The 25,561-nt window shown below is 39.0% G+C and overlaps 1 protein-coding gene across 1 annotated transcript in view; it reads left to right on the top strand.

The window, feature by feature from the left end:
- Positions 1 to 25,561, top strand: part of LOC122797789 (myelin regulatory factor-like) — a 617,672-nt gene that overhangs the window by 516,525 nt on the left and 75,586 nt on the right. Inside the window, exons 13-14 of the mRNA XM_044066309.1 lie at positions 2,375 to 2,460; positions 12,876 to 13,061. Of these exons, the coding sequence (XP_043922244.1) occupies positions 2,375 to 2,460; positions 12,876 to 13,061 (272 nt within the window). The remainder of the gene's footprint in view (positions 1 to 2,374; positions 2,461 to 12,875; positions 13,062 to 25,561) is intronic.

The following is a 25,561-nucleotide window of genomic DNA, read 5'->3' as shown; positions in this document are numbered from 1 at the left end:
TCATGTCATGGGGCTAATCAATAACTTTGTGTGACACCATTCCCAGGCCTTGTCCCTTCTATTACCACAGATAGCATGGGGCTAATCAATAACTTTGTGTAACACCATTCTGAGGCCTTGTCCCTTCTATTACCACAGATGATATGGGGCTAATCAATAACTTTGTGTAACACCATTCCCAGGCCTCGTCCCATCTATTATCACAGAATAATGGGATTCTGCTATCCCAACAGTTCAACATTTCCAAGATATTCAAGTAGGATAACAGATTCCAGAAACTGACAAAAAGGATCAGGTTTCTTTTCAACGAATATATTACTAACAAAGGGAGAAACTATAAAGACCTAGTTTTGATTTTTTAAATCTAAAATTAATGCAAAACATGTATTCAGGATGCTGATTCTTCATTATTTTACCCTGTTTCTGCAAGGTGCATACTTAGTGAGTCAGGATGCTTAGCCAGACATTCCTATTTGCATTATGCGCAGGTGGAGAACCTCCATTTTAAATGTATTGCCCTGCATTTTGACTTTCTGTTGTGGCTAGAGTATTTACAGTATATCTGGTTCCAGGGACTGTACATTTTTTACTGAAAGGAATTCATATTTATCCTTACTTGGAAGATATTGTCTTAGTCAGACCACTTCTAAAACAAGTTTTATGTAAGCTTTGCAGCAGCCTATTTGATTTCCAAAAACTAGCCATTGTTTTCAATCTTTGTAAGGCAAATCTACCATCATCCGAATTAATATGTTTTTAGGAGCTGTTATAAATATCAACAATTACACATTTCTCTCTGTGCATTTCAAGTGATGATAAACTTTTTCCAAGTCAGCTAGTAAAGCAGACTCATTTATCGGCTAACATGCCTTTCAAAGTTTTGAGACTCACATTCTCTAAAATTCTAATGATTCTTTATGCCAGACTGCATGTTGGGAATATCCATTTTTGTTTCAGATATATATGGAAGCAGAATTCACAGCCTCTGCATTATATTTAAACAGTGTTGCAATGTCTAAAGAAATAATAATACTGTGGACATTTTCCTCAGAACCAGGGTTCTCCCTTCCTACTTCATCTCTAAAGTCAAACATTGACCAAACATGCCTTGAATTATGTTGGAGATCATTTAAGCTGCAAGGAAACCAACATAGAATATTGCACATTTGACTTTGTAACTCATAGAATAACTCATATAACCTTCACTGTAGTCAAAGATATAAATTATATCCTTCTCTTGGAAGCCAAGTCCATCCCTAACCCTGTTCAAAAGTAACCTAGACCACTGGAAGGGAAATTGCAAATTCATCCCCAGGCTGGCCTATGTCTCTTATTGACAGAGGTTAACAGTAAACATTTCCTAACTAACATACCCACCAACATAACTTTTTAGCAAGATCCTAATTAACATGCCCATTCTAACATACCCTCTGAACAAATATAGCTACCCCCCCCCCCCAGTTAAGACTCATATGTTACCGGGATGTAGTTGGAGTGGGTTGCGTGTTTAGGCTTAAAAAGGCCCTGGTGGTCATTAGCCTAGTGTATACCAATGAAACTATGAACAAAATGCAGTCTTATAGAGTCTTCATTAGACTTGAGAGGAAAGGGGACCTACTACAACTAGACGGAGTGAAAAGGAAATTTCCTAAGACGATACAAGCAATGGGAATTTAATTATATCTAAGTATTACAGCAACTAAACCTGTTCTGTTGTACTTTTACTGAAATAAGATGGGACCTTACTGTAGGGAGGAATAAGTGAAGATTTATAATTTAGTATAGAAGATGGCAATATGAACGGCAATTTGGAGAACTAGGAGTGAAAGAAAGTACTGCAAAACAACAAATTAAAATTGTGATGACAGTATGGTCTGCTGTTATACAGTATAAAAATATAATTAGATAAAGGTTTTTGAAAACAGCTAAAAGAGTATAAGCAATGAAACAACATGCAGTGTTATTTTGTATTGCATTGTGTGAGTATTTTACAGAAAGAACGTATGTAGAAAGAAAACAAATGGCTTAAGTTTATTTTTTTACTCTGAATACTTTGGAAAATGAATGACTAGGTATTATTTTTGATTAACATTTGAAGTATCTGAAGATGTCAAAAGGAGTCTTTTTGATCCTTTACTGAGATTATGCTTTATTTTTATTGCCTTTCTTTATCAAAGGTGATCTTATTGAAGCTGTAGTGAGTTGGCTAACAAGGTTTTCTATTTGCCACATTTTCTCTTGATGCAGGGATGCTGTTTCTGATCAAGTTGTATTTTCTTGTGTCAGAAATCACTTTAAGTAAAAGTACTTCAATTCTACACTGTACAACTTCCCGCTGCTTTCATTTTAATATATATATTTTTTTCTTTTTCAGGTCAGGTAAAAATTTGGAAGCTATGAGATCTCACTTTTCTACACCATCTTCTCTTCTGAGTGCTGTAACCAAAATGGCACGTATAGGTGTGTAGTGCCTTTGTTTCATTTATAGACTTAAGGATGCATGACTGCATAATAATCTGTTTTATCTACAGAACTAGATAGAACACATTTTGCAGAACAAATGCATATTGCTCTGCACTACAGACTGTCACAAAAATTTAACTGTACTAAGGCCATTGCAAAACTAAAATTAGCAAAGAATATCTATTTTATGAGCCAGTTTGCTGTAGTACCTTTTGTGTGTGTGTGTGTGTGTGTGTGTGTGTGTGTGTGTGTGTGTGTGTGTGTGTGTGTGTGTGTGTGTGTGTATCTCTATAACTATATATATATATATATATATATATATATATATATATATAGATATATAGATATAGATAGGTACTGATATAGATATAGACAGCTTAGAGTGAACCAGTTTACATTTTCTAAAGCTTTCTTATCCATAGCATTTAAGGCAGAAATTTTAATATACAAGGGTCACTATCATTATGCATGAAGTATATTTACCCGATGTTGTAATGTCTGTTTCCAAGTTGTAAAAGACAACACATCACAAGATAATTATCAAAACGTGGTCTCACATAAAAAAGTAGGGATCAGCTGTAGAGAGGAAGTTGAGATGCCTGCCTGACTATAAACTATCCCTTGCTCTCATGCACTGTTAGCCAATTACGTGAAACACACCTGTTAATAGCTTCACTGTAATCAGACCAGCTGTGCATAAGGTTCATTGTTATCCCTTATGTACTAGCTATTGAGACCAACATATGTCACATGTAGAGAGCTAAGATAACATTTATAATGTATTTAAAGTCTTCTATATCCTTTTGGGAGAAAAGGATTAATCCTCATATATTAAAAATAAACAACCAAGTTCCACTTTAAATTTTAACCACTGCAGTTTTTTGTTTCATGCAACTGCTGCTGACCAGGCTTCCTCACTGCCTGTTCTAGTGATGCCAACACTTGCAGATGCAGCTTCCAGCACCACAGTGACTCCCCAATGTGACCTATGGTTGGAGGGTTCACCTACTGAGGAAACATCTACACATGGAGCCTTCCACTCAACAGGAAACTAGTGTTTTGCACCACTAGGTACTACAAAATAGAATGGGACAGGTTTGGAGTTGCCATATTGTGGCTCTGTGTAAAGGTTGCTTTAAATTTTCCCAGCATGATGACCAAGTGTCTGGCTGAGTGTCCCATTAAGATTGTCTTGGAGACATACCTACTGTGGGCCGTCAAAGCAGTCCCATGTCTATAGCCCTCCCACATGTCCTGCCTGGCAGCTGCATTTGGCTAATTGGTGTTCCAGCACAGATCATTCATTATAGAGTTACACTCAGCAAGCCCCTCCCATAGGATAGTCATAACCATTCTCTCTACCTATGTTGTCAAGCATCTGAACCACTAACTGAATTCAGGTTACCTGGACCATAGTCAAGGCTTCATGTCTAATTACCATCAGTACAGGCTAAGAAAATTGTCTAAAGATTAGTAAAAATTCTTCATTCATGTTTCCATTTCCCGGGTTTTCTGAGCACTGTTTTGCATTCACAGACTAGAAACCTTATTAGCACAGTAGGTAGCACGTCAGTCTCTCATATCTTTGAAAAGACGAGCTGAAAGGTAAAATCTGAGTTATACATCCTTAAGTGTCTTAGTACCCTCCATTCCACTTTCCTCCCATGTTCCAGGCACATGTCTTCAGTGATTTAGTGATCCTACCAAGTTTTTATAGGTGTGCATGGGATATGCAAGTATCAGTGTATCCCCTGATAGCCTGACATCCTATAAAGGAAATAGTTTCTCTCAGGCTTGCCCACTGAGTGCCAGGATAGGCTATGGTTGCCCTACAACCCTGAATTAGATAAAGTAAGTCAACAGAGAATATATGAATAAGTATATTAGAGCAATGCTTAAGGTGTAAGAAATTACATATAAAATCTAATAAATGAGTATGGCATTGTATAGTAAATGTGTCTTGATTGGTGCTAGTCAGTAAACCAATGGCTTTCCTTAAGAAAGGGAACACATAAATGCAGACCTCTCTTTACTCTTGAATTTCTTTGACTATAGTCAGTTAACTTGTTCATGGCAAAGCCAAACAGTTGGTGGGCTATTTCTTTTTTTATGTGAATTGAAAGCTTGATATGAGCATTGCTTTAAAATCATGACTGACACCACAGTCTATGAGTTGGGTAATAATTAAAGCAGATTTTGCAGACTCTTGTTTTATATTTATTGTTACAGTTTGATGTGGGACAAGATTTTGACCATCCAAAAACTAATAAAATATCAAAGGCAGATGGTTGAACGTTGACATTAGTGAAAATCGATGGAATCCCCCAACACCAACACACACACACACACACACACACACACACACACACACACACACACGCACACACACACACACACACACACACACACACACACACACACACACACACACACACACACACACTTCTATTCACATGTGATTTGAGTTCTGAGGTTGATTAAAATCACTGAAGAGTGTTTGGTTTGCCATTAGAACTGAGAATTATGTCTTTTAAAAACCTGTGCTCTCAGGCTTTATCAAAATCCAAATTTATTCACCCACATTTGATTCCTTGAGTTCATAAGTGAACATACCTCTCAACTGTACAGATTTTATCAGAATGTCCAGAGTTTTGCCTCATATTTTTCCTTTGTTCCTCATAAAAATTGTGTTTTTTTTTTTACAAATCACTGGAATGATCTAAGGATTAAACTCACTAAATAAAAACATGCATTTGAGTTTCAGACTTTAAATTGTTCAGAAAATGCATGCTAACATGAATCCTGTTATTCTAGCAACTTTGTAAGTTTATTAGAGCGTTATTTAAAATATGTCCCTATTTTTGGGCCTTTGTCCCCCCACCCCCATTATGTCAGTCTTTGTCTAGATTTTTTGCACTAAGAGGTTGAGAGTTATATAAATGAGCCCTGGCAACTTGGTCTGTATCCTACTGTAGTTAGACCAGGGCATCAACAGTTAGTCTTTTCCAAAGAGAGAAACATTTATAAATATACTGGCACACAAAGCGCAGGGTGAAAAAGATAATCGATTTAAAATGCTCCTAAGTAATGTTAATCAGACTCAGTGCAAGTAAGTGAATCTTGTGCATCACACTGATGCAACTACATAGCACAAGTGCGCAGTGATTGGGGCATACTCATTTCCACATGGTGAACATAGAAGATGGTCATGCATTTAAAAAGGAAGGTTTGCTGAAACATGTACCAATCTTGGTAGATTATGATTACCCTAACATGTGCGTGATACCATCTATTTCTCCATGCTCTTGAGAAATTTAAAAACTAAAACCATTTTGCATAATTATGCTGTTGATAAGATTGCAAATATAATAAAACAGTTTGGGCAGCTGTTTTAAACAGGTATTTGAATTTCCATTGGATTTGCTTAATGAGACCTGTTAGATGTAATGCTGGACAAAACAAGTTTTGCAGTGAAATTTAACTATTGCACTACTTTGCTTTTTATGTTTCAACAGTCTTATTCATTTTATATTAAAATACAGGTCAGGAACATGCTATACTGCCACAGAATAAAGCATTTAGTCCTAGAATGGCCAAGGGCAATTCCCCAACAATAGCATGCAAATTAACTTGTGAAATGTTACAAATCATGCTTACAGCAAAGCTCAGGAGTCAGGGTGTACCCTTATAATATCCTTCAAAAAGAGCAACTGTGAAACAGAACTATTAATTCAGACATACACAGTGTAAAGGCAGAATGTAGCATTACTTGAGTTGAACACCTTGGCTGTCACTAATATGTATGTAAGTGATACATGTGAAAACTACTACTACCACAGTCCTTGAAATGTGCAGCATCACAAAACGTTAGTTCCCTAATCCAAATGGATAATGTAAACACAAGGGAAAACCATAGTACCAAATGGATGTGGGACGGCAGGGATTCACAGGAAAAGTCATTGTAACTAAAATGGAAGAATCTATTTTCTTACTGTATTTAAGTTAGATCCAAAATCTTAAGTATTATATGTAAACCTTAGATTAACATACATTCCTATATATGCTTACTACCTTACATATTTTAGAAAGCAACACTTCTAAGTCGCCTGCTGTATAAATAGCCTCCAGGTCATCCCTTTTTATGTAGCTAAGGCTGAAAAGTATATGAAACATCTCCATCTAATGCTGTGTCTAATAAATAGAACGTACTGTCCCTCTCTAATGCCGCATGCTTTTCTTAGTTCTATGTTATTTGTAAGCCTGCTTAGTCTCTGCTCTTTTAACCCTGCTGTATGCTTCTCTCTGTTCTCCTTTACTCTCTAGAGCAAGAGCTATGACTGAAAATGGCTTTTGGGCCAGACCGTGCCTCCATTTAAAAATAAAAATAAATTAAACGAGTTGTACTTTTTGAGATGATTTACCCTATTAAAAAGTATTTCTCCAGTGAATACAAATGTTAATTGACCAGTCCAGTGCTATAAGCTTTGCTGGTCATCATGCATTTGTTTGCTAGGATAAAGAATTCCTGAGCCAAAATATTTACACCAGAACAGTCATTTCTTGTCACAGCCTTTGCAGCTGAAAGCACGATTTCCATTGCTAAAGCACTCTCTGCATTATGGAGCCCTTGACCAAAAGTAATGAACTTCCTGCATTGTCAGGTACTGCAGAAACCCAAACAGCCATGCCCTTCTCAAAGCCCTGGCTTACAAAATCATCAACAAAGTGTAAATAAATAATCACTCTGAGCAACCATACCACAAATGTTTCCTTCCATTAAACCTGGCAAAATCACAAATATCAGTTCTTGGCATAAAAGCATCTTGATCCTCCTGCTTGTTTAGCATCCCAGCCTTACCAGGTTACTCATCCTACCATACTTTCAGACCTCAAATTGAGGGCTACAAAGCCAAAGGAGGTGGAGTTTCAATATTTATCAAATACATACACACCTCCAGGCTGGTCAAACGATATCACACAGGAGACACTCCAAGTACAGTTAACTGTTGACAAAACACCTATTCAAATCTTAGCTAGCTAAAAACCTCCAGCCATGACTCAGGACTCCCACTCCACCTGTCTGGACATACTTGAAACTATCAAGATTCAACCCTCTACCCTGATTCTGGGTGACTTTAACTACCCAAGACCTAGTCTAGCCCACACATGAATGCCCAGAGATTCCTCAACTTCATCAATGCCAATGCATTAGATCAGCTGGTAGACACCCCTACGAGAGGTGAAAATATCCTGGACTGGCCCTAACCAGGTCAGGTAGCACCCCTACAGTGTCATCCTCCTTGGTAAGATCCGACCATACCATCTCCCCTGACCCCCCCCCCCAATCAGGGTCAAACAAAAAAACGTTTACAAAGCTGCATACAGTCTCCTCAGAGCAGATATAATCAGCTTCACAGCCACTGTTCCTGCAGTTGGAACTAGCAGTAATGTCCAAGCCTACACCAAAAAAAACTATATGAGCACCTACATAGCTGTATAGATTCAGCAATACTTGACAGGACCAAATCATCATCCTCAAGGAAGAGTAAACCTGTCTGGTGGACAGCATCAATAAACAAACTATAATAAAAAGAAAAAAATTGCTGTCCAGGACCAAGAAGGAACAGGTGCCAAGTTGGAAGCAATCTCTCCTTTGTCTGAACAAACAAATAAGTTAACTGGTGAAATCCTCTCAGGCTAACATCGAATCCAGAATGCCCACATCCACTAAGGACAATCACAAGGCCTTCTTCAGGTATGTTTGCAATCTCAAAGGTATCACCCAAATCTGCTCTGAAGTGGTGGTCAATAACACCACATACACAATTTAAAATAAAATAACAAAACACCACATATACAAATGCCATAGATATAGCCAACCTGCTGGCAGACAGTTTAGTGAAAACTTCAACCCCTGCCCTTCCATCAGTAAACCAGGACATCCCCAGAACCTGACCCCCCTCCCCTCATCAACAGGGAGCAGGTCTTTAATACCCTTCTCAAAGGCAAAAAATACAGTCTCCATGGGACCCAATATCATCCCCGGCAATATCCTACATGAACTCAGGCATGAGCTCTCAGCTCCATTAGGCACCCTATTCAACAAACGCCTGAGCACTAGCTTTGTCCCAGCTGAATGGAGGACAGCCACTGTCATCCCTCTACACAAAGGTGGACCGTCCACTGACCCAGGCAATTGTAGGCCCATCAGCCTAACTAGCCTGATCTGCAAGGCCATGGAATGCATTTTCATGGACCTTATAAACAAGGACATTGGCAACCTCCAAATGCTTGACCCACACAGTTTGGTTTTGTCAAAGAGAGATCATGCCTGTTAAACGTGGTTGACTTCATTGAAACAGTCACCAAAGCCATGGACAAGGAGAAGATAGTGCACACCACCTACCTTGACCTAGCCAAAGCCTTCGACACTATTCCCCACTTGGGCATAATAGATAACTCTCCCAGCTAGGTATCACCCCATATTTTACCAGATGGATAGCTAACTGGCTCACTGATAGAGCCCACTCAAGTCAAAATAGGATACGCCACTTCTAGTAGTAGACCTGCAACGAGATATGTACCCCAAGGATGGGTCTTGGGGCCTCTTCTGTTTGGGATATACATTTCTGAGGTGCAAGCCAAAACCAGTGGTCTGTGACTGACCAAGCTTGCAGATGACTGCAAGCTGGGTGCTGTCTTAAATTCCCCTAGTCATGTGAACATCCTCCAAGAGGGCCTTACCCAAACTAATGACTGATGCTAGAAGCATGGCCTCAAACTGAATGCCAAGAAATGCATCACTATCCCCTTTGGGGAAAATGGCATCCCACTAATTATCACATTAATAGCAATGTACTAAGCATGCAATCAGTAATGAGGGACTTGAGCACCCAGGTTGATAGCAACCTGACTTTTAACCACCTCATTGCCTCCGTTGTACAGAAGGCTTTCTACATGGCCCACCTCATAAATAAGAATGTTTCATCTATGAACAAGGAGGTCATAACATCCCTGTATTAGTACCTTATCAGACCCATTATCGAGTACAATGCCCCTTTCGGCATGTACCTTGCCAAGCACATGCAGCAGCTGAAGAGACCACAGAGGTTCCTGACCAGGAAAATTCAGGTCTGAAACACCTGCCATATACAGATAGGCTAAAAGCCCTGTCCTTCTACTAAGTGTCCTTCTACTAAGTCTCATACAGACTGCTCAGAGGTGATCTGTGTCTGGCATACAAGGCCATCTCAGACCTAGCCTTGATGGAGTTACTGCATATCTGTAAGTCAAACTCCACTCACACAACATGCACACAAGGCCTTAACCTGGTCTGTGACTTTAATAGAATTCGCTAGCAGGACAGATTTCTGTCCCAAAGACTCCTCTATCTGTGGAATAGACTCCCTCTCCATGTCAAGCAGTACCTCTCTAGCCCTCTTTAAGAGGAACCTGGATGACTGAATGGGAAACAGAAAATACACCCCTGGGATCCCACCTGTGTCCCTGCTGGACAGGGGAAACAGGTGCTGACTTTGAGGGAACATTGGCAAAATTCTTGGCTAGAGTTATAAGGGCCTCTAGGCCAATAGCCTAGTATCATCCTATGAACCTATGAACAGCCAAATAGCCAAAATGGGTCAACTACCATCCAACCTGCTAAACATTTCAGTGCATTTAATAACATTAATATAGACTGCTTGCATCTTACAAAGTTCCCTAAGATTTTATATGAGAAATAAATATTCCACTATATACTGCTAACACTTTTATTCACTCTGCCAAAAAAGTACCCACAGAAGACCTGCTACAGGGTTCCCTTCCATGCTCATAGGTTCATGGGTTCATAGCTGATTACTAGGCTAATGGCACAAGAGCTTTTACAAGCCTAGTCAGTAATACCCAGGATATGACAGTATTATGTCTTAATTCCCCAGATGTGAGATGGGGTAGTATCAGGGTAGTGGGTCTCTGGGTATTGGAGCCCTGACTCATTTTACAGACTGCCTCTGCCCTTAAAGGACATGGAAGTACCCCAGGAGTGAATTTATGGTTCTCCATCCATTCATCCAAATTCTTTTTGAAGACAGTGAAGGATGTGCTAGTTTTATGAAGATGGGAAGTCTATTCCATAGATGAGGCAACCTTTGGGATATGAATCTGTCTCTCCATCAAGTTCTGTTAAAGTCAGAAGTAAGGTTCAGGTCCATGTAACACGTTACCCTTGTATAATTTTTCTTGTGAATATGTAACATTTTCATCAGGGCTGGATCAGAGAATGCCTTGTAGTCCCATCTCAGTAAATGATATGAGACAGAGTAAAGGGATAGGGCCTTTAGCCAGTCTGCATAGGACATGTGTCTTATTCTTTGTATTTTTTGTGAGAAACCTCTTGGGCTGCTCCAGTGGGTGTAAGTGCCTGGTTAGGTACATGCAGAGGGGAGCAACGTATTCGATTATAGGCCTGATGAGGGCCAAGTATAATGACACTATGATTTACCTTGATCTTGATGCCATGCCTTTACTTAGATGTGGAGTCACACAGAAGGCTTTCCTCACTACTGTAGCTACCTGGCGGTCAAAGCTTAGGTTACCATCTATCTGTGTTTCTAGGTCACTTGCCACTGGGTCTACTTTTAGGGGTGTGCTGTCAATATTATAGTTTGCAGGGATTTATGATTTACTAAAGGGTATGGTTATGCATTTTTTAGCATTTAGTCTCAGACCATAGTTTTGGCACCAGTCATTTGTCATTTTTTAGGCCTGTTTGTAGGATGTCAACATCATTTGGAGATAGTGATTACTCCTGTGCTAAAAGAGAAGTGGATTCTTCACTGTATGGGTCAAAAATCCTTCCTGTAAAACCACTGCATACTGCTCTCCAACTGCATGTGGGTGAGAGAAATAAACTTCCTGGCTGCTTGCAAACATTTAGTCACTTCACTACCAGTAATAAACATTGTGTAACTAAAGGGATTTCAGAAAGTAAAAATACTTTGTAAATAGGATATGTATACATATTTCCTGAATATTTAAACTTAAAATATTTCTGCATTTAAAGTGAGTACAGAGCAAAACACTTGTAGTTCACTCAATGTTCATGACAAGTACTACTCAGTTTACCCTAATGCAGTCTAACACAAATTAATCAGTGGTACTCATTAGGAAAACTGTGGGACAAATGTTGTTTTGGTTATGTACTTTTATCTTTTAAGCACTGACACAGTGAGCAAATAAGTTTAAAATCAGGTTCAGAAGTAACGTGTTATGTTGAAAGCACTTATGCTGTGGTATCTGCTCATATTTTCAGCTACATACTTTCACTTTGAAGAGTGATAATAACCCTGGATCCCTCAGCTTTGCAGCTTGATGGGATGCCATAACCATGGCCACTTTTTTTTTGTTATACACTTTTCAGAAAGTATAATGCTGCTACTGTATGTCATTGATTTGATGAACTGTAGATGACACAAAATTCTGGCTGTGATGCATAAACAGCCTGAGTTATGGTTACAAGGGGTCCACTATGGGTCAGTCCTCAAAGTTAAATTACTGTATAGAATCGGATTAAGATATAAATAATGAAATTAAAAATGCTGTTGCATTTAAAAACAAAAAGTCCATATCACCTGAAGTACCACCTTGTATTAAAAGCAGTTCTTTTTTTAGGCTCATTTATTTCACAAAACACAATGATATATTTGCATTTTATTGCAAAAATCCCAGAAATATTGTTTTATAGCTGAAGTCCCTTTGTAGCTCATTGAGTTGTCTTGGAATTATATGAACTAATCAAAATACAACTTAATCATGTTACTGAAGAAACTGCAGAATATGAATGCTTTTCACACAAAGGGTTAAAGATTCAGTGAGTCCTTTGTTTGCAGAATGTGATTATGTCACATGCATTGTAGGGTAAAGTGTACCAACATGAATTAATTTTTCCATTAGTTACTATATGGCCCACAACAAATTAGTGCATACAAAGCAGAGAGTATAATATAATAAGCCAGGGAACCTTGTTGGCTAGGCTTACTTAGGTCCTTGGGCCAATAGCCTAGTACCTACCTATGAACTGTAGAAGCTGGACTGTACCCTACCCTCCCTTCTCATGGAGCAAGATTCAACAAAGCCAGCTTGGATACATTTGACAACTAATATGTTTAGATTATTCGTTGAAGTTTATTTGTTTAAACATATACTTTCAATTTATATAACCTAGAAAGAATTAGTCTGGAAATATATGTGGACAGACTCTAGACATTCAGAGAATATTATCTACAATGTCCAAAAGGTGAGTTTTTCATTATGCTTGCTTTCAGATGGTCTCTCGGTGAAATGTGGTCACCATGACTGTTAGGAGACTTTTAAATGTGAAGCTGACAATTATTTTTCTACCCATTCCCTTTCAGGTCCCTCTATTGTTTCGGTGTCATCTCATCCCTTTGCTTCCCCTTCCCCTGTACTTCCTGGCATAGACCTGTGCTTTAACCCTCCATGTGCTGTTGTCTGCTGCTCTGCCGCATCCACCAGTGTCCCACCCCTACCATCAGTCTCTGTGACAAAGTCCACATCTAGCACTAATCGGTCAGACACAGGTAAGGACTGCTTTTGATTTAGATACACTAATTTTAGCTTGCCATTTGTGTGAAGTAGCATTCAGGTGTGCGGTGTGATGCATGAGCATTGTATTATATGCATATCTGCAATTAGATATGAATTATATGGTGCTGCCAAGTGATGTATAGAGTGTTAACAGTTTTGTTATCAAACTACACCAACCTAGATAACTTACCCTCTCTCTTTTCCATTAGGTCATTTTTTTAATTATCAGAACTGGCTTTATCAAAATGGTTTATTTCTGAATCTTTATAAATTAACCTGCTTGTTTTGGGGAATAAGTTTAACAAACAGTAATCCTTCATGGTAAGGAAAAGCAAAAGTCTAACAACTTTAAATAACAAGGAAAGCACTTTTTTTTACATTATATATCCTATACAGACTCAAAACATGTCTACCCATTGAAATGTGCATTATGTGTTTGCCTGCTTTTTTTGCATTAGTATATTTAACAATAGCCCACTTTTATATGCAGAATTTTGTAAAAATTATTTTAGACCTGATATTTTTTATCTACTTTATTCACTGTCTTCTGAATCACAGCCTACACTGCTTTACTACAAAACAACTTAATTTCATTGGTAGAATTAAATACAACTTAGCTTTGTTAGTCTTTAACATATGTGGCAATTATGTACTTTGATTCATTTTGCAGTTTTTCTACACATAGTTCTCAATTTCTTTGTGCCAGAATCAGGAGCAAAGCCAACATAATAGGGAAACAAGGGTCTAAAATCACAGACACTATTTAAATATTACTCTAATTCATTTTAAAAGGTATTAGAACAAGAGCATTTGTATCAACATACATTTTCGAAAGACTAACATGTAAGAGACTTTATTGTGTTTCATTACTGACTAACTAAACCCTAGCGATTTAACAGAAAACCACAAAATTGATGTGGACAGGCAGAAATATGAAGCAAGATCAGGGACATTATGCAAAAATCAGTGACAAGTCGAGATCCATGGTTCCAGACTAATTTTTTTATCGCTGTTCACTTAAAAGGCATAGAATTTTGTGTTCCAGTATGCCAGGGACAGTGATGCAGGCCTTAAATCACACCCACTGTTACCAAATAATGTGAGGGCTAGGGGTAACAGAGCATGCATCTGCACCACTGTGGACAAATAAATATGCAAGAGAGTGACTGGACTTGAGAACTTATGCCAAATGAGCACTACTGCCTTGGGTTATGACTAACGCTTGCCATGACCAAATAACCTATATACTGTCAGCTACAGAACAGGGTTATAACCACTGATTCTTCAGGATTTCACTCATCTCAGTCTGAACCCAATGCCTTCCAAAGCAAGTTTACCAAAAGTAACGGAGACTTAATCAAACTGTTTTTTGTACATACACTCAGCCCAGTGTTTTCCAGAAGGAACTACTGATACCCTTTCAGGGACACTATTCCTTTCATGCATTCATGGTATGTTGCCACCAATCAGATTACCAATCTGACTCAAGACCTCAGTTACTGACTACCCTTCTAAAGAAAAAGCCAACACTGAATTACAACAGATGGCCAAAGAGTCTACCTTCATAACAGGTAGATAGCAACATTCACACTAACTCTGTAAGGATATCCTTCACTAATAAAATAAAACATTAGCCACATGTTTTAATGATGAACAAATGAGAACTGTTTTGTTCAGAAAGATCTGGTAATACATACAAAATAGTGTTGCAGGTGCAAAGGGAAAAGGAAATTAAACATTTCACATGAGTGGACTGAGGATATGAAAAAATGTACTGCATATGTTGCTGTTATTTCTTCGTAGTTATGTAGATGGCTGAATCCCTATGATGAAAATAAAGTCCAACAAATCTGTGGTCAAAAGATCCTGTTTGTAATGTTTAGCAATGGTTAAAATTCCCCCCAAGTCCAAATAGCAGTTCTAGACATCAGAAAGAAAAGGACAGCAGTAGCTTTGGTTCAGTACTCTCCCCTGAGGTTTAAAACATTTCAAACTGAAATAGACTCTTTCATTCCTTTTAAAACAAGCTGCTAGAATACACAAACCTTTCAATTCTATTGAGGGATAATGCAGTTTGTGAAAGAAGCAATGCACTTGGCAACAGTAAACAACTCTATATTAATAAAGGGAAACAGTTGCAAAGTCTGCCTCTGTAGTGAAATGCACAACTATTTACATTTTTAAATTGAAGAAAAAGAATAGTTGTGTAAGAACTTACCATAACCATAGATGTCCTTCTCTTCCATGTTGCAGTATACATAACCTTAGGGAGAGTACCACAGCTCCCTAGGAAGAAACATGGGAGGTAGGTTGAGGAACAGGGACTATGAAACCCTGCAGGATAGACCTAGCAAACCCTGTTCTAGCCCTGGAGATCAAATCCAATTTGTAATGCTTGGTAAATGTATGTACAGAAGACCAAGTTGCAGCCTCCAGAATAGAAGCATAACCAACGCCCTTGAAGAAAACCGCTGAAGAGGAAGCTGCTGTGGTAGAATGGGCCTTGACAAATGAAATCAATTGCTTTCCATGAAAGGAATAGCAGAGGGCAATAGCCGTAGAAATCCAAGAGGCAATTGTGTGTTTTGACACTGCCTTGCCAAGGGCCCTAGGATGAAAAGAGACAAAAAGCTGATCAGGGTGTCTAGAGGGTTTTGTTTTGTCTGAGTAGAACCTCAGTTGCCTATGAACATCCAAGGAATGCAAAGTCCTTTCTGAGGAGTTCATTGGCTGAGGGTAAAAGACAGGTAAATTAATTGTCTGGTTTAATGAAATCTCATTAGCTACTTTAGGCATGAATGAAGGGTTAGTTCTGAGACAAACCATATCTTTATGAAAAACAAGATAGTGATGAGAAGCCAGTGAGGAGAAGCCATAAGGGCTTGGATCTCAGAGACCCTCCTGGCACAAGTAAGGGCCACTAACAAGACTGTTTTCCAAGTACAAAACTTAAGGGAGGACAAATGGGCTGTCTCAAAGGGGGCCAATGTAAGCTTTTCCAGCACAAAGTTAAGGTTCCAATGAGGAGGGGTAGGCTTAAGAGGATGTCTTATGTGAAGGGTCCCTTTCAGAAACAGCTTGACATCCAACCTGGAAGGTAGAGGTGGAGTCAATGGAAGGCAAGCAAAAATAGCAAAGAGGTGCACTTTCACTGAGGAATAAGTCAGCTCTGAGTATAGCAACTCACACAGTTAAGAAAGGACCATTGGAACAGAAACTTGAAATGGGTCCTGTTTTCTCTTGAGGCACCAGTGGGAGATCTTTTCCATTTTAATAAATAGTTTCTCCTAGTACTTAGTTTCCTGACCTCCTGCAGGATATTGAGTACATCTTCTGAGTATAGGTGCCTAAAGAGGATCAGAACTCTATCACCTACACTGTGAGCTTGGGGTTGAGAAATGGGGATGAATAAGGGATCACCTGTCTTGTGTGAGAAGGTCAAAGCGGTGAGGTAACATGTGGTGATTGCCCTGGGCTAGAAGGTATAGTAGGGGAAACCATTGCTGTCTTGACAAGAAGGGAGCCACCAGCATGATTTTTGTTTGTCCTTCTGTATTTTGAGGAGGACTGTGAATCAAAGGGAATGGAGGGAAGTCATAAAGGAACGTTCCCTCCCATAAAAAGGAAAAGGAGGCCACCCCCCAGGCTTGTGGATGTGGAAGCCTTCTGTAAAAGAGGGGCATTTGTCTGTTCTGGGAGGAGGAAACAGATCTGCCTGAGGAATACCCCACCTGTGAATTAGATCCAGAAATACCTCCTTGAGAAGCATCCATTCGTGGGAGGGTATTAAAGTTCTGCTCAGGGTATCTGCCATCACATTGTCTTCTTATGGAATATAAACTGCCAGCAAGTGAATATGTAGTGCTGTTGCCAGGGACCTGATTTGAACCGCAAGACTACAGAGAGGGTAAGACTTTGTTCCTCCCTGTTTGTTTATATACCACAGAACTGTCATGTTGTCTGTGATGACTTTCAGAGTGCCTGGCAGAAGGATGTCTTGAAAGGCGTGTATTGCCAAGGAAAGGGCCCTTAGTTCTTTCAGGTTGATGTGGTCCTTCCTTTCTTGAATGGACCACTCCCACTGTACTTTGTGCTGGGTGTTGGCATTGTGTAGGATAGCTCCCCAACCTGGATCTGATGTGTCTGTGTAAAGATGCTGTTTGGGTGGGGGGATCTACAAGCATACCCCTTGATTGAGGGTAAGGGTAGCAATCCACCAGGAGAACTCCATTTTTAAACTGGGAAGAAGAGGAAGTTTTGTTTCCAAGGGATGAGAGTGTTGGTTCCAAGAATTTCTTAAGACCCACTGAAACTTCCTCATGTGTATCCTGGCTAGAGAGATCATGGGAATCAAGGAAGCCATGTATCCTAGGATTCTGAGAAACTCTCTAGCTGAGATTGTTGGTAGAGGTAGCAGGGAGTGGAACAACTAAGAAACTCCACATTCTGGGCAGGGACAAAGACTGATATAATGTCTGTCCTTATTCTGCACCCCAGGAAAACAAGATCTTGGGAAGGAGACATTTGCAACTTCTGGTAAATCACTGTGAAGCCTAGCGTCTGCAAAAACTTACAAATCATGTCCAAGTGTTGGGACAGGGTGAGTGAATCTTGGTGCAGAATAAGGGGGTCATCTAAGTATGGATAAATGTGTATGCCCTGCAGTCTGCAATGTGTAATGACTGGGTCTAGACACTTTGTGAATACTCTTGGGGCTGTGGAGAGCCCAAAGGGTAAGGCAGAAAACTGAAAATGTGAAGAACCCACTGAGAAACATAAACATTTTCTGTAAGTGGGATGAATAGGGATGTGAAGGTAAGCATCCTTCAGATCCAGGGAGACCATGGAGGCTTATTGAGGGATAAGGGGAAGAAGGTGCTGTAACATGAGCATTTTGAAGATAAGCACCTTGAGGAAGAGACTAAGGTGGAATAATATGAGTATGGGTCTCCAAGGACCATCTTTTCTTGGAACCAAAAACATCCTGGAATAAAGCCCCTTGGCTAACTGCTCCTTGGGTACTTGTTCTATAGTTCCCTGAGAGAAGAGTTGCATCAGGATAGTGGGAAAAAGTGGAAGCTGATTGGGTGGAGGTTGCAAAACTCTCTGGAAGGGTGGAATTGCCCATCAAGTCATGAAGTATCCCCTCTCGATGATGGAGAGCACCCACTTGTCTGTGGTGATTTTCTGCCAGGAGGGTAAAGAAAGAGTTAGGCATAGGGATGGGGGATAGAACTGGGTAGGGAAGGAGAGTCACAGTGGAGGAGCTCTATCCAGGTCTGGCTGCCTTCGAAAGGAAAAAGGTGCGGGGGTGGTAGAAGACCTAGCAGCAGATTGCTTCCTAGGATGTCTTCGTCCCCTGGACTTAGTTGCAGAGGGATGAGAGGACTGCCTCTTGACAAAGCTAGGCTTTTGAGGGTAATTTCTTTGGAATCTGGGAACAGGTGAAACCAATAAGTGTTTAAGATTCTGTAAGTCTTTACCTTTTTCTTGCAGAGACTTAAGTAACTCTGCAGAGGCAGCTCCAAAGAAGGCTTTGTTGTCCAAAGGGGCATCTAACAACTTAGCTTGGACATCCAAAAGTAAAGGCTGAAGTCTCAACCATGAAACCCTCCTTAACACAGAACCAGAAGCATCAGACTTTGAAGATGCTTCTACAGCATCATAGCTACACTTAATAGAGTGTCTAGTCAATTGAGAATCTGTGGACAGAAGGGTACTCAGTTGGGCCTTAGCTGGTGAGTCTGGAACCTCAGACATAAGAGTAGAGGCCTTGGTCAGGGAATCTAAAGCAAACTTGGCCATGTGGGTATGATAATTAATAGCTCTTATGGCCAAGGTGGAAGAAGTATATACATTTTTCCCTAACCTGTCCATAAATTTACTGTCTTAAATTACATCCAGCTGACGCCTCCAGGTGCATCTGCAATTAACTCCTACTGATACTTCTAGGTGTCAAATAATGATTGCTCATATTTCAATCAGTTATTTCAAAACCATACTATGTACAAGGTTTTAAAAGATTTCATCTTTTAGTTTACACAATGGCAAACTCATCTGCATTAACATTTGATCTCGGTCTAGTGCAGGTAAATAAATATTAACTGTTGTTTTTATGATATTAATTCATATAGCTATAATTTTCACATTTTTCTAAATATTTCAACAACGAAGTAACACATACATAATTCCTTAGCCTCATATGAAAGCTCTCAGCTAGGTGAATAAAATACTGCTGACTCCATGTATGTAGCTTGAGTGGTTGCTGAGATATTGGAAGTTATTTACAAAATATTACACATGTAATAATTACCACATTTACTGTCACTTATAAAATTTAATTTAAGACCTAGAAACTAAAAAATACTACCACAATAAAAATAGTTTGTGCTGAAGGGTTTGCCATTTATACTTCTTTCATAACCCTAATGTTCCAGAGATGTGAACATTTGTTTGAAATGTGAGGACATAATATGATTCTGTCAAATAGCTTAGGCTCCACCCATTGAAAGTTACAGCGCAAACATCCTGAGCTCCATTGGAGTGAATGAGTTAATCAGTAGGGAAAAGGGAGGAGGGTAGTTGCCTACAGGACTTATCAGCTGACACTGCAATGACTGCAGGGTCTGCTGGAGGATTCTTGAAAGGGTGTTGCTCCTTTGCAGACAATTTATCAAATCTAACTGGTCTCTTAGAAGCAGAAGGGTGTGACTCTGGGCTCTGAGAAGCAGAAGGGTGCGACTCTGGTCTCTTAGAAGCAGAAGGGTGCGACTCTGGGCTCTGAGAAGCAGCAGAAAAAGCATCCTGGAATGCTGGAAGCAAAGGTAGCAAATAATGAGGGCTGCTTCATCTGCAAGAGTTCAAAGTATCTCTTTTTAGTCTCAGAAACATCTGAGATCTCCCACTTGAAATGTTGCTTAAGCAGGGAAATGGTATCCCCAAAGGAGAAATCTTCTCCAGGAGAGTCAGGAGTGAAGGACTCTTCTTCCTCTGTAGTTACAAAATCCTTAGGGGATTTAATCTGAGAGCAATAAGCTAAGGACTCATCTAGACTCTTCCTCAGATAGTACCTGTAGAACAACTGGTAGGCCTGACTGAGGAATCTGGGTCTGGTGAACCTGGAAGGCTTTGAACAGCTTGGGAGAATGTCACCCAGGGTGGAGTGTAGTCTTTTGTGCTGTGTTTCTCCTTCTGTTATCTTTTTAAAAGGGTAGAAGGAGCAGTAGTAGGCCTGGGTGCCAATGTTATAGTGGATGGCAAGGAAGTAGTAGGCCCCTCTGAATCCATGAGTCATGGTTCCCCCTCACCATTAGGCTCTGATGGTTGAAAAACCTCAGCAGATGTACTCTGGGTATCCACTGAAGCAGCTTCCATTCCAGTTCCCAGTTGCAGTGAAATACCCAAAGTCTGGAGCAACCCTGGGCTGACACTCACCTCAAGAATCTCACCGGACAGCTGAGGTGCAGCTTGGCCGTCGGGCCTGACTTTCTTGGCCTTCTTCCTAGGTGACTCCTCGGAGGTGCCTGCTCTGCCTTCCATTCTGGACAACAAACATCAGAGATGCTGATTCTTTAAATAAAGATTTAAGGCCACCAGACAGTTTCTAAGGGTTTTGGGAACAAAAGATGGGAAAATGTTACCGGATTTGTAGTTGTGACCAGCCCCTAGACAAAATAAGCACTGTTCATTTTATGTCCTTATGTGGAATTTGTCTTCCACAAGCACACTTCCCCTTTCTAGATGACATGTACATCTGAAAAAGTCAAAGAAACCAAAAAAAATCCCACACGGGTATTTATCTCAATGTGGAAAGCTGAAAAACAATTGTCGGAAATGGGTGGCTGAAGTCGAACAAGCACCAGATTTCTGAGACTGGCAATCGGACGTCTGAAACACACTGCGGCAGAAAAGTTCTGAGTTGGTTACGTGCAGACAGCACAGATATAGCCTACATCAGTTTATGGCCCCTACATGCAACTTTGCACGTATCCCTGTTTCAGAGACTTTGATATACTGGCCGAATGTCCAGTGCTGCTGGCAGCATCTCAATAAGGTTATGAATATTGCAACATGAGAATAGAAGTACATCATATAAACTGACGTGTTATGCAGGGGCAGTGCTACACCAGGGCACACAGAGGCACCTGCTAGTCTGCTACTTGCTGAACCAAATCTGTCTGGTGATTGGTAGGGTCATCATTGTTGGTTGGATGCTAGGTTTACTATAAAAATGGTAACCTGTATTGTATGCCTTGTTTGTTTTTACTTCTGATTGTAAATTAATTACAGTTCAAGAGAAAGAAAAGAATCAGGCAGTGACACTAATCTTAGAAAGTCCTTCACTCTAGGAAAGGAAAGACTATCAGTGAAGTAGGCAGAAACTGGTGCGGTAAACTAAACACATTTGTGGTGAGCAACTGCAGTGTCACGGAAAGGAAAGAACATGTATTACTTGGTACAAACTTAGAAGAAAACATTGTTTGGAGGTTTTGTATTATCAGTCAAGTCTATGTGATATTAGTTCACCCCTGGACTTCACTTTAGAGGTCAGAATACACAGTTGCTTTTCACAACCCCTTTTCCATTGTGTCATGTATCATTTTATTTCTTTTCTTAAAGAGGGGAGACTTTTTTTTTTTCATTAATAGTTGAGGTTGATGAATGTGAAAACTAGAAATTCAAACAGCATTGGACATGTACTGCAGGAATTTACAAACTCTGCCTGAATTATAATTTTCACATTCATGCAGCTCATCTAAAGCATAACTCTTATGATAACTTCAGTTTGTGTTTGAGTTATATATTTTCCATGACTTTCACTTTGGTTGTATGGTGGCTCTGTAACTTTGAGCCTATTATGTTAATATCCCAAATATTATTATGGTATATTTGCAAGTCCACAACTTGACTTTTTTTTCTGGACTTCATACTGTTATATCTAGGATTTAGCCGTGCTATAGTCCTTTATATTGTGAAACAAATGCAGGTGAGCTTCTGAAGTTTTGTATTATTGAGATGGGATTAACAGCTATTTGCCATTTTTCTACTGTCCTCTAACTATAGTGTGAGACTTATCCTTCTCTACATCATTTCATCTGAAACTGTTTTACTTTACATTTAGTAACATTTGATTTTTTAGTAAATCACTGAAAGTTGTGGTCAGTTAATGCCACAGATTAGTTTTATAACTTATTGTTTCAAAAATGCGTATTGATTTTTTAATTCAGTATTAGTTCTGTTTAAAAAACTGTCTCTGATTTTGACCATTGCCTTCCCATTATTTTAGGCTTTGTCCCTGATTTTTGGGCTTTTAAGTCAGTCTGGAATTAATAGTCAATCTCAAGGGGTCTAAAAATAGCTGAGCAGAGGGAGACATTAATGGATATAACCAGGGCTGGATGCTATGAATGGAATTAACACAAAGAGTAACACTATACACCAGAATTTTTCTGCATTAAATCATGTATAGTACTCTTGACTGCATTACTTGAAGCTTTATGTACTAGAGAGGTGAAACTTCCATACCATACATCTTAACTGTACCTGATTTCTCAGAATGCCTCTGCTTGATTTTCTTCATATATAGGTTTATTTCTAATAAACGTTGTGTTTTGTTTTCTTTCTGGGGATGGCAGGTATCATCAACTGTCCCTAACCAACCATGTATCTTAACTTTCACTGATTCTCAGAATGTCCCTCCCTGATTTTGCCTTGCATTTTCATCTGTTTCTCATAAAGATGCATTTTCTTCTGGTGACGGCAAATATCACAAACTGTCCCTGATTGACTTCACATAATGTCCATGTTTTTTTTTTTGTCTGTCTGTCTCTCATAATTTTTTTTTTTTTGATAAACCAGCACTGTAGTCAATAAATGATTGGCATTTTTAGTTTGAGACTTTATATTATTCAGAAATCATATGCCAATGCAAAACATTTTCTGTGTTCACTGAAAGCAGTGTATTTCACATCAGTCCCTGACTTTGAGACTTTATCTCACATTACTTTTTGGCATTGTTCCTGTCGGTTGAAAAACAAGAGGTTGAGACTTGTGAGCTATGTCAGGGCATCTATAGGCAGTCATTAAATAACGACAGGCATCAGTCTGAGTTTCAGACTTCATAATTCAAAACTTTATTTTCTAGCAGCTTTCTGAGTATATAATAGAATTATTTACATTTTGCCACAGATTTTTTTGATTTTCTCCTTCATATTTTATTTAATTAATTATTTGCATTTCTTAACTGGGGAAGAGCACTGAATTTGAGACAAATTTTAGTTCATTCCCTGTTAATCCCTCCTAAAAACTGGTGACTTTTGGAGAAAAGGTGGTGAATTACAGTTAATAAATAAGGACAATAATCAGAGTTATAGACCTTTTTTACTTCAGAAAATGTACATTAATTTGCATTCGTTTAGTCTGTCAGTGTTCCAAGTTAATAGCAGTAATATTTTAAAGGTGTCTCTGATTGTTCCCAATTATTTCTGGATTTGTCATAAATCCTGTTGAGATTTGTCCCTAATTGGTTGAGACCTATTTCTCTTATAGTCTAATGGGTTTTCTTATGTATTTTCAATGCATGTGACTTCAAGGAAAGAGAAGTCTACTGTTACTCATGCTGTTTGTTTTCAATGTGACAATGTTTTGTTTTGTTTAACAAATGGCTGTCAGTATTTTTGCTGTAAAATTCCAAATATTAGATCAGAGCAAAACAGGTAAAACCTGTTGTTTTTGAATGTGATATAATATTCTTCTTTCTTTTTGCTGAAGCAAAAATTTCCTTTGGCCATTCTCACACTTCTGCTGTATTGCTAGCTACCATCTTGATTTGTTACACTGTAGGTTGCTAACACTTATACAAACCATAATCTTTGATCAAGACAAATTTAGTTATTCCCTGTGTTGTGCATAATACCAGGATATGTAAAATATGTATTAGACTGTGGCATTTATTGTCTTTTTCATGGGGAAATATAGAGAAATGATCTTTATGTTTAACAATGATGTGAGTGAATTGTTACCATGCAATCTATATATTTATTTATTTTTTTGTCTTCAGATATCTGACGTACCCCAATGGTTAGGTACTGTGCCACTGTTGCGCCCCAGCAAGAAATTAAACCTGTGGCCACCACTGGCACTATGTACATGTTTTTGCACAACAGAATATTCTGTTTAGAGCAATTATGGAAAACGGAATTATTTTCAGTCATTTATTCAAACCGTGGTTTGCTGATGATAAAAAAGGAGTATGTGTCATTAAAATAGAGAGAAATTTGATTTAATTTCCTAGCATTGTATATTGTTTATTTAAAATTATTGACTTGCTACTAAAGAAACTTAACTCCAGTAGATTAAGAAGTTGGTAAATAACAGGCAGAGTAGTTCATTTATATGCTTTATTACATAGAACCACATCAGGAAGGATAGCATAATTACAAAATATAAACAAATTAATTGACAGACTACACAGACATACATGCTTACATCTCAACAGCTTACTACAAAATGGCAGTCAGGCTTGGACATGCTCAGCATTTATACACTTCTGCAAGCCCCTTGATTTACAGATCCCATCCTCCAACAGTATAGCAGGCTATAGCGATGACAAAAATAATCTCAGTTTAAGTACCACATCTGCATATTGTCAGTGTCACTATATCAGGTTAGTAAGGGTGTGCAGAATACCTTTTAAGTGGATGCAGTGGCTAGAGGTAGGTAGTTTGCTGAGTGAAGCCCTACTTGCCAACCATACTATCTCACTGCTCTTTCTGACTTCCATGGTAAGCTAACCTGATAATGGTATGTTAAAGCATTTTTGCAGGGGAGCTAATCCCTCTGTACCTCCTGGTATAAAGGTTCTTCCCCCACTCCCTGATTTCTAAATGTACTAAATCTGAAGTAATTCTAGTCTGGTGAAGAGGCAACTAATATAATTCCCATTTCTCTATGTTGCTTTTAAAGGTAGTATATTTAGAGATCTGGATGCAAAGACAGTATCCCCACTTTGGGTGGTCCAAAGCATTATGGTGTCCCCCCCCCCAAAAAAAAAAAATTAGATGTGAGATATATGTTGATTAAATGCATTATGATGGTTTATTGGGCAGCAGAAAGAGCACTGAATCCTGGGAACCAAACATTATATATTTGTTTATTTATCCTTTTTTTAACTGGGTAAGTCCCACTTTTCTAGTGGCCTCTTTTCATGGGAGAACTAAGGTGGTATTTATATTAAAGGAGGAAGTTTGGTTAGGTTATCAGTGAACTTCTCCTACTCTTTTGTGTTTTCTCTTTGGAGTTGCTAGATGGTGCCAAAGGGCTGCTACAGCAGCAAGCAAGAGATCTAAAAGACTCAGCGGCATGGAAGAGGAGAGAAAATCTATGGTGAGTTTGAATGTGAAAAGTGAGAATTTGGAGAAAAATTTGTTCAATATGGAGAATCATAACGATTCCTGTGTGGCGGATGTTACAAATGAGGAAAATGACGTAAGCA

Source organism: Protopterus annectens, chromosome 3.part1 (genome assembly GCF_019279795.1).
Source record: "Protopterus annectens isolate FY-2018-M chromosome 3.part1, PAN1.0, whole genome shotgun sequence".
Taxonomy (NCBI): Eukaryota; Metazoa; Chordata; order Ceratodontiformes; family Protopteridae; genus Protopterus; species Protopterus annectens.
This window is presented reverse-complemented; position numbering and strand designations above follow the sequence as displayed.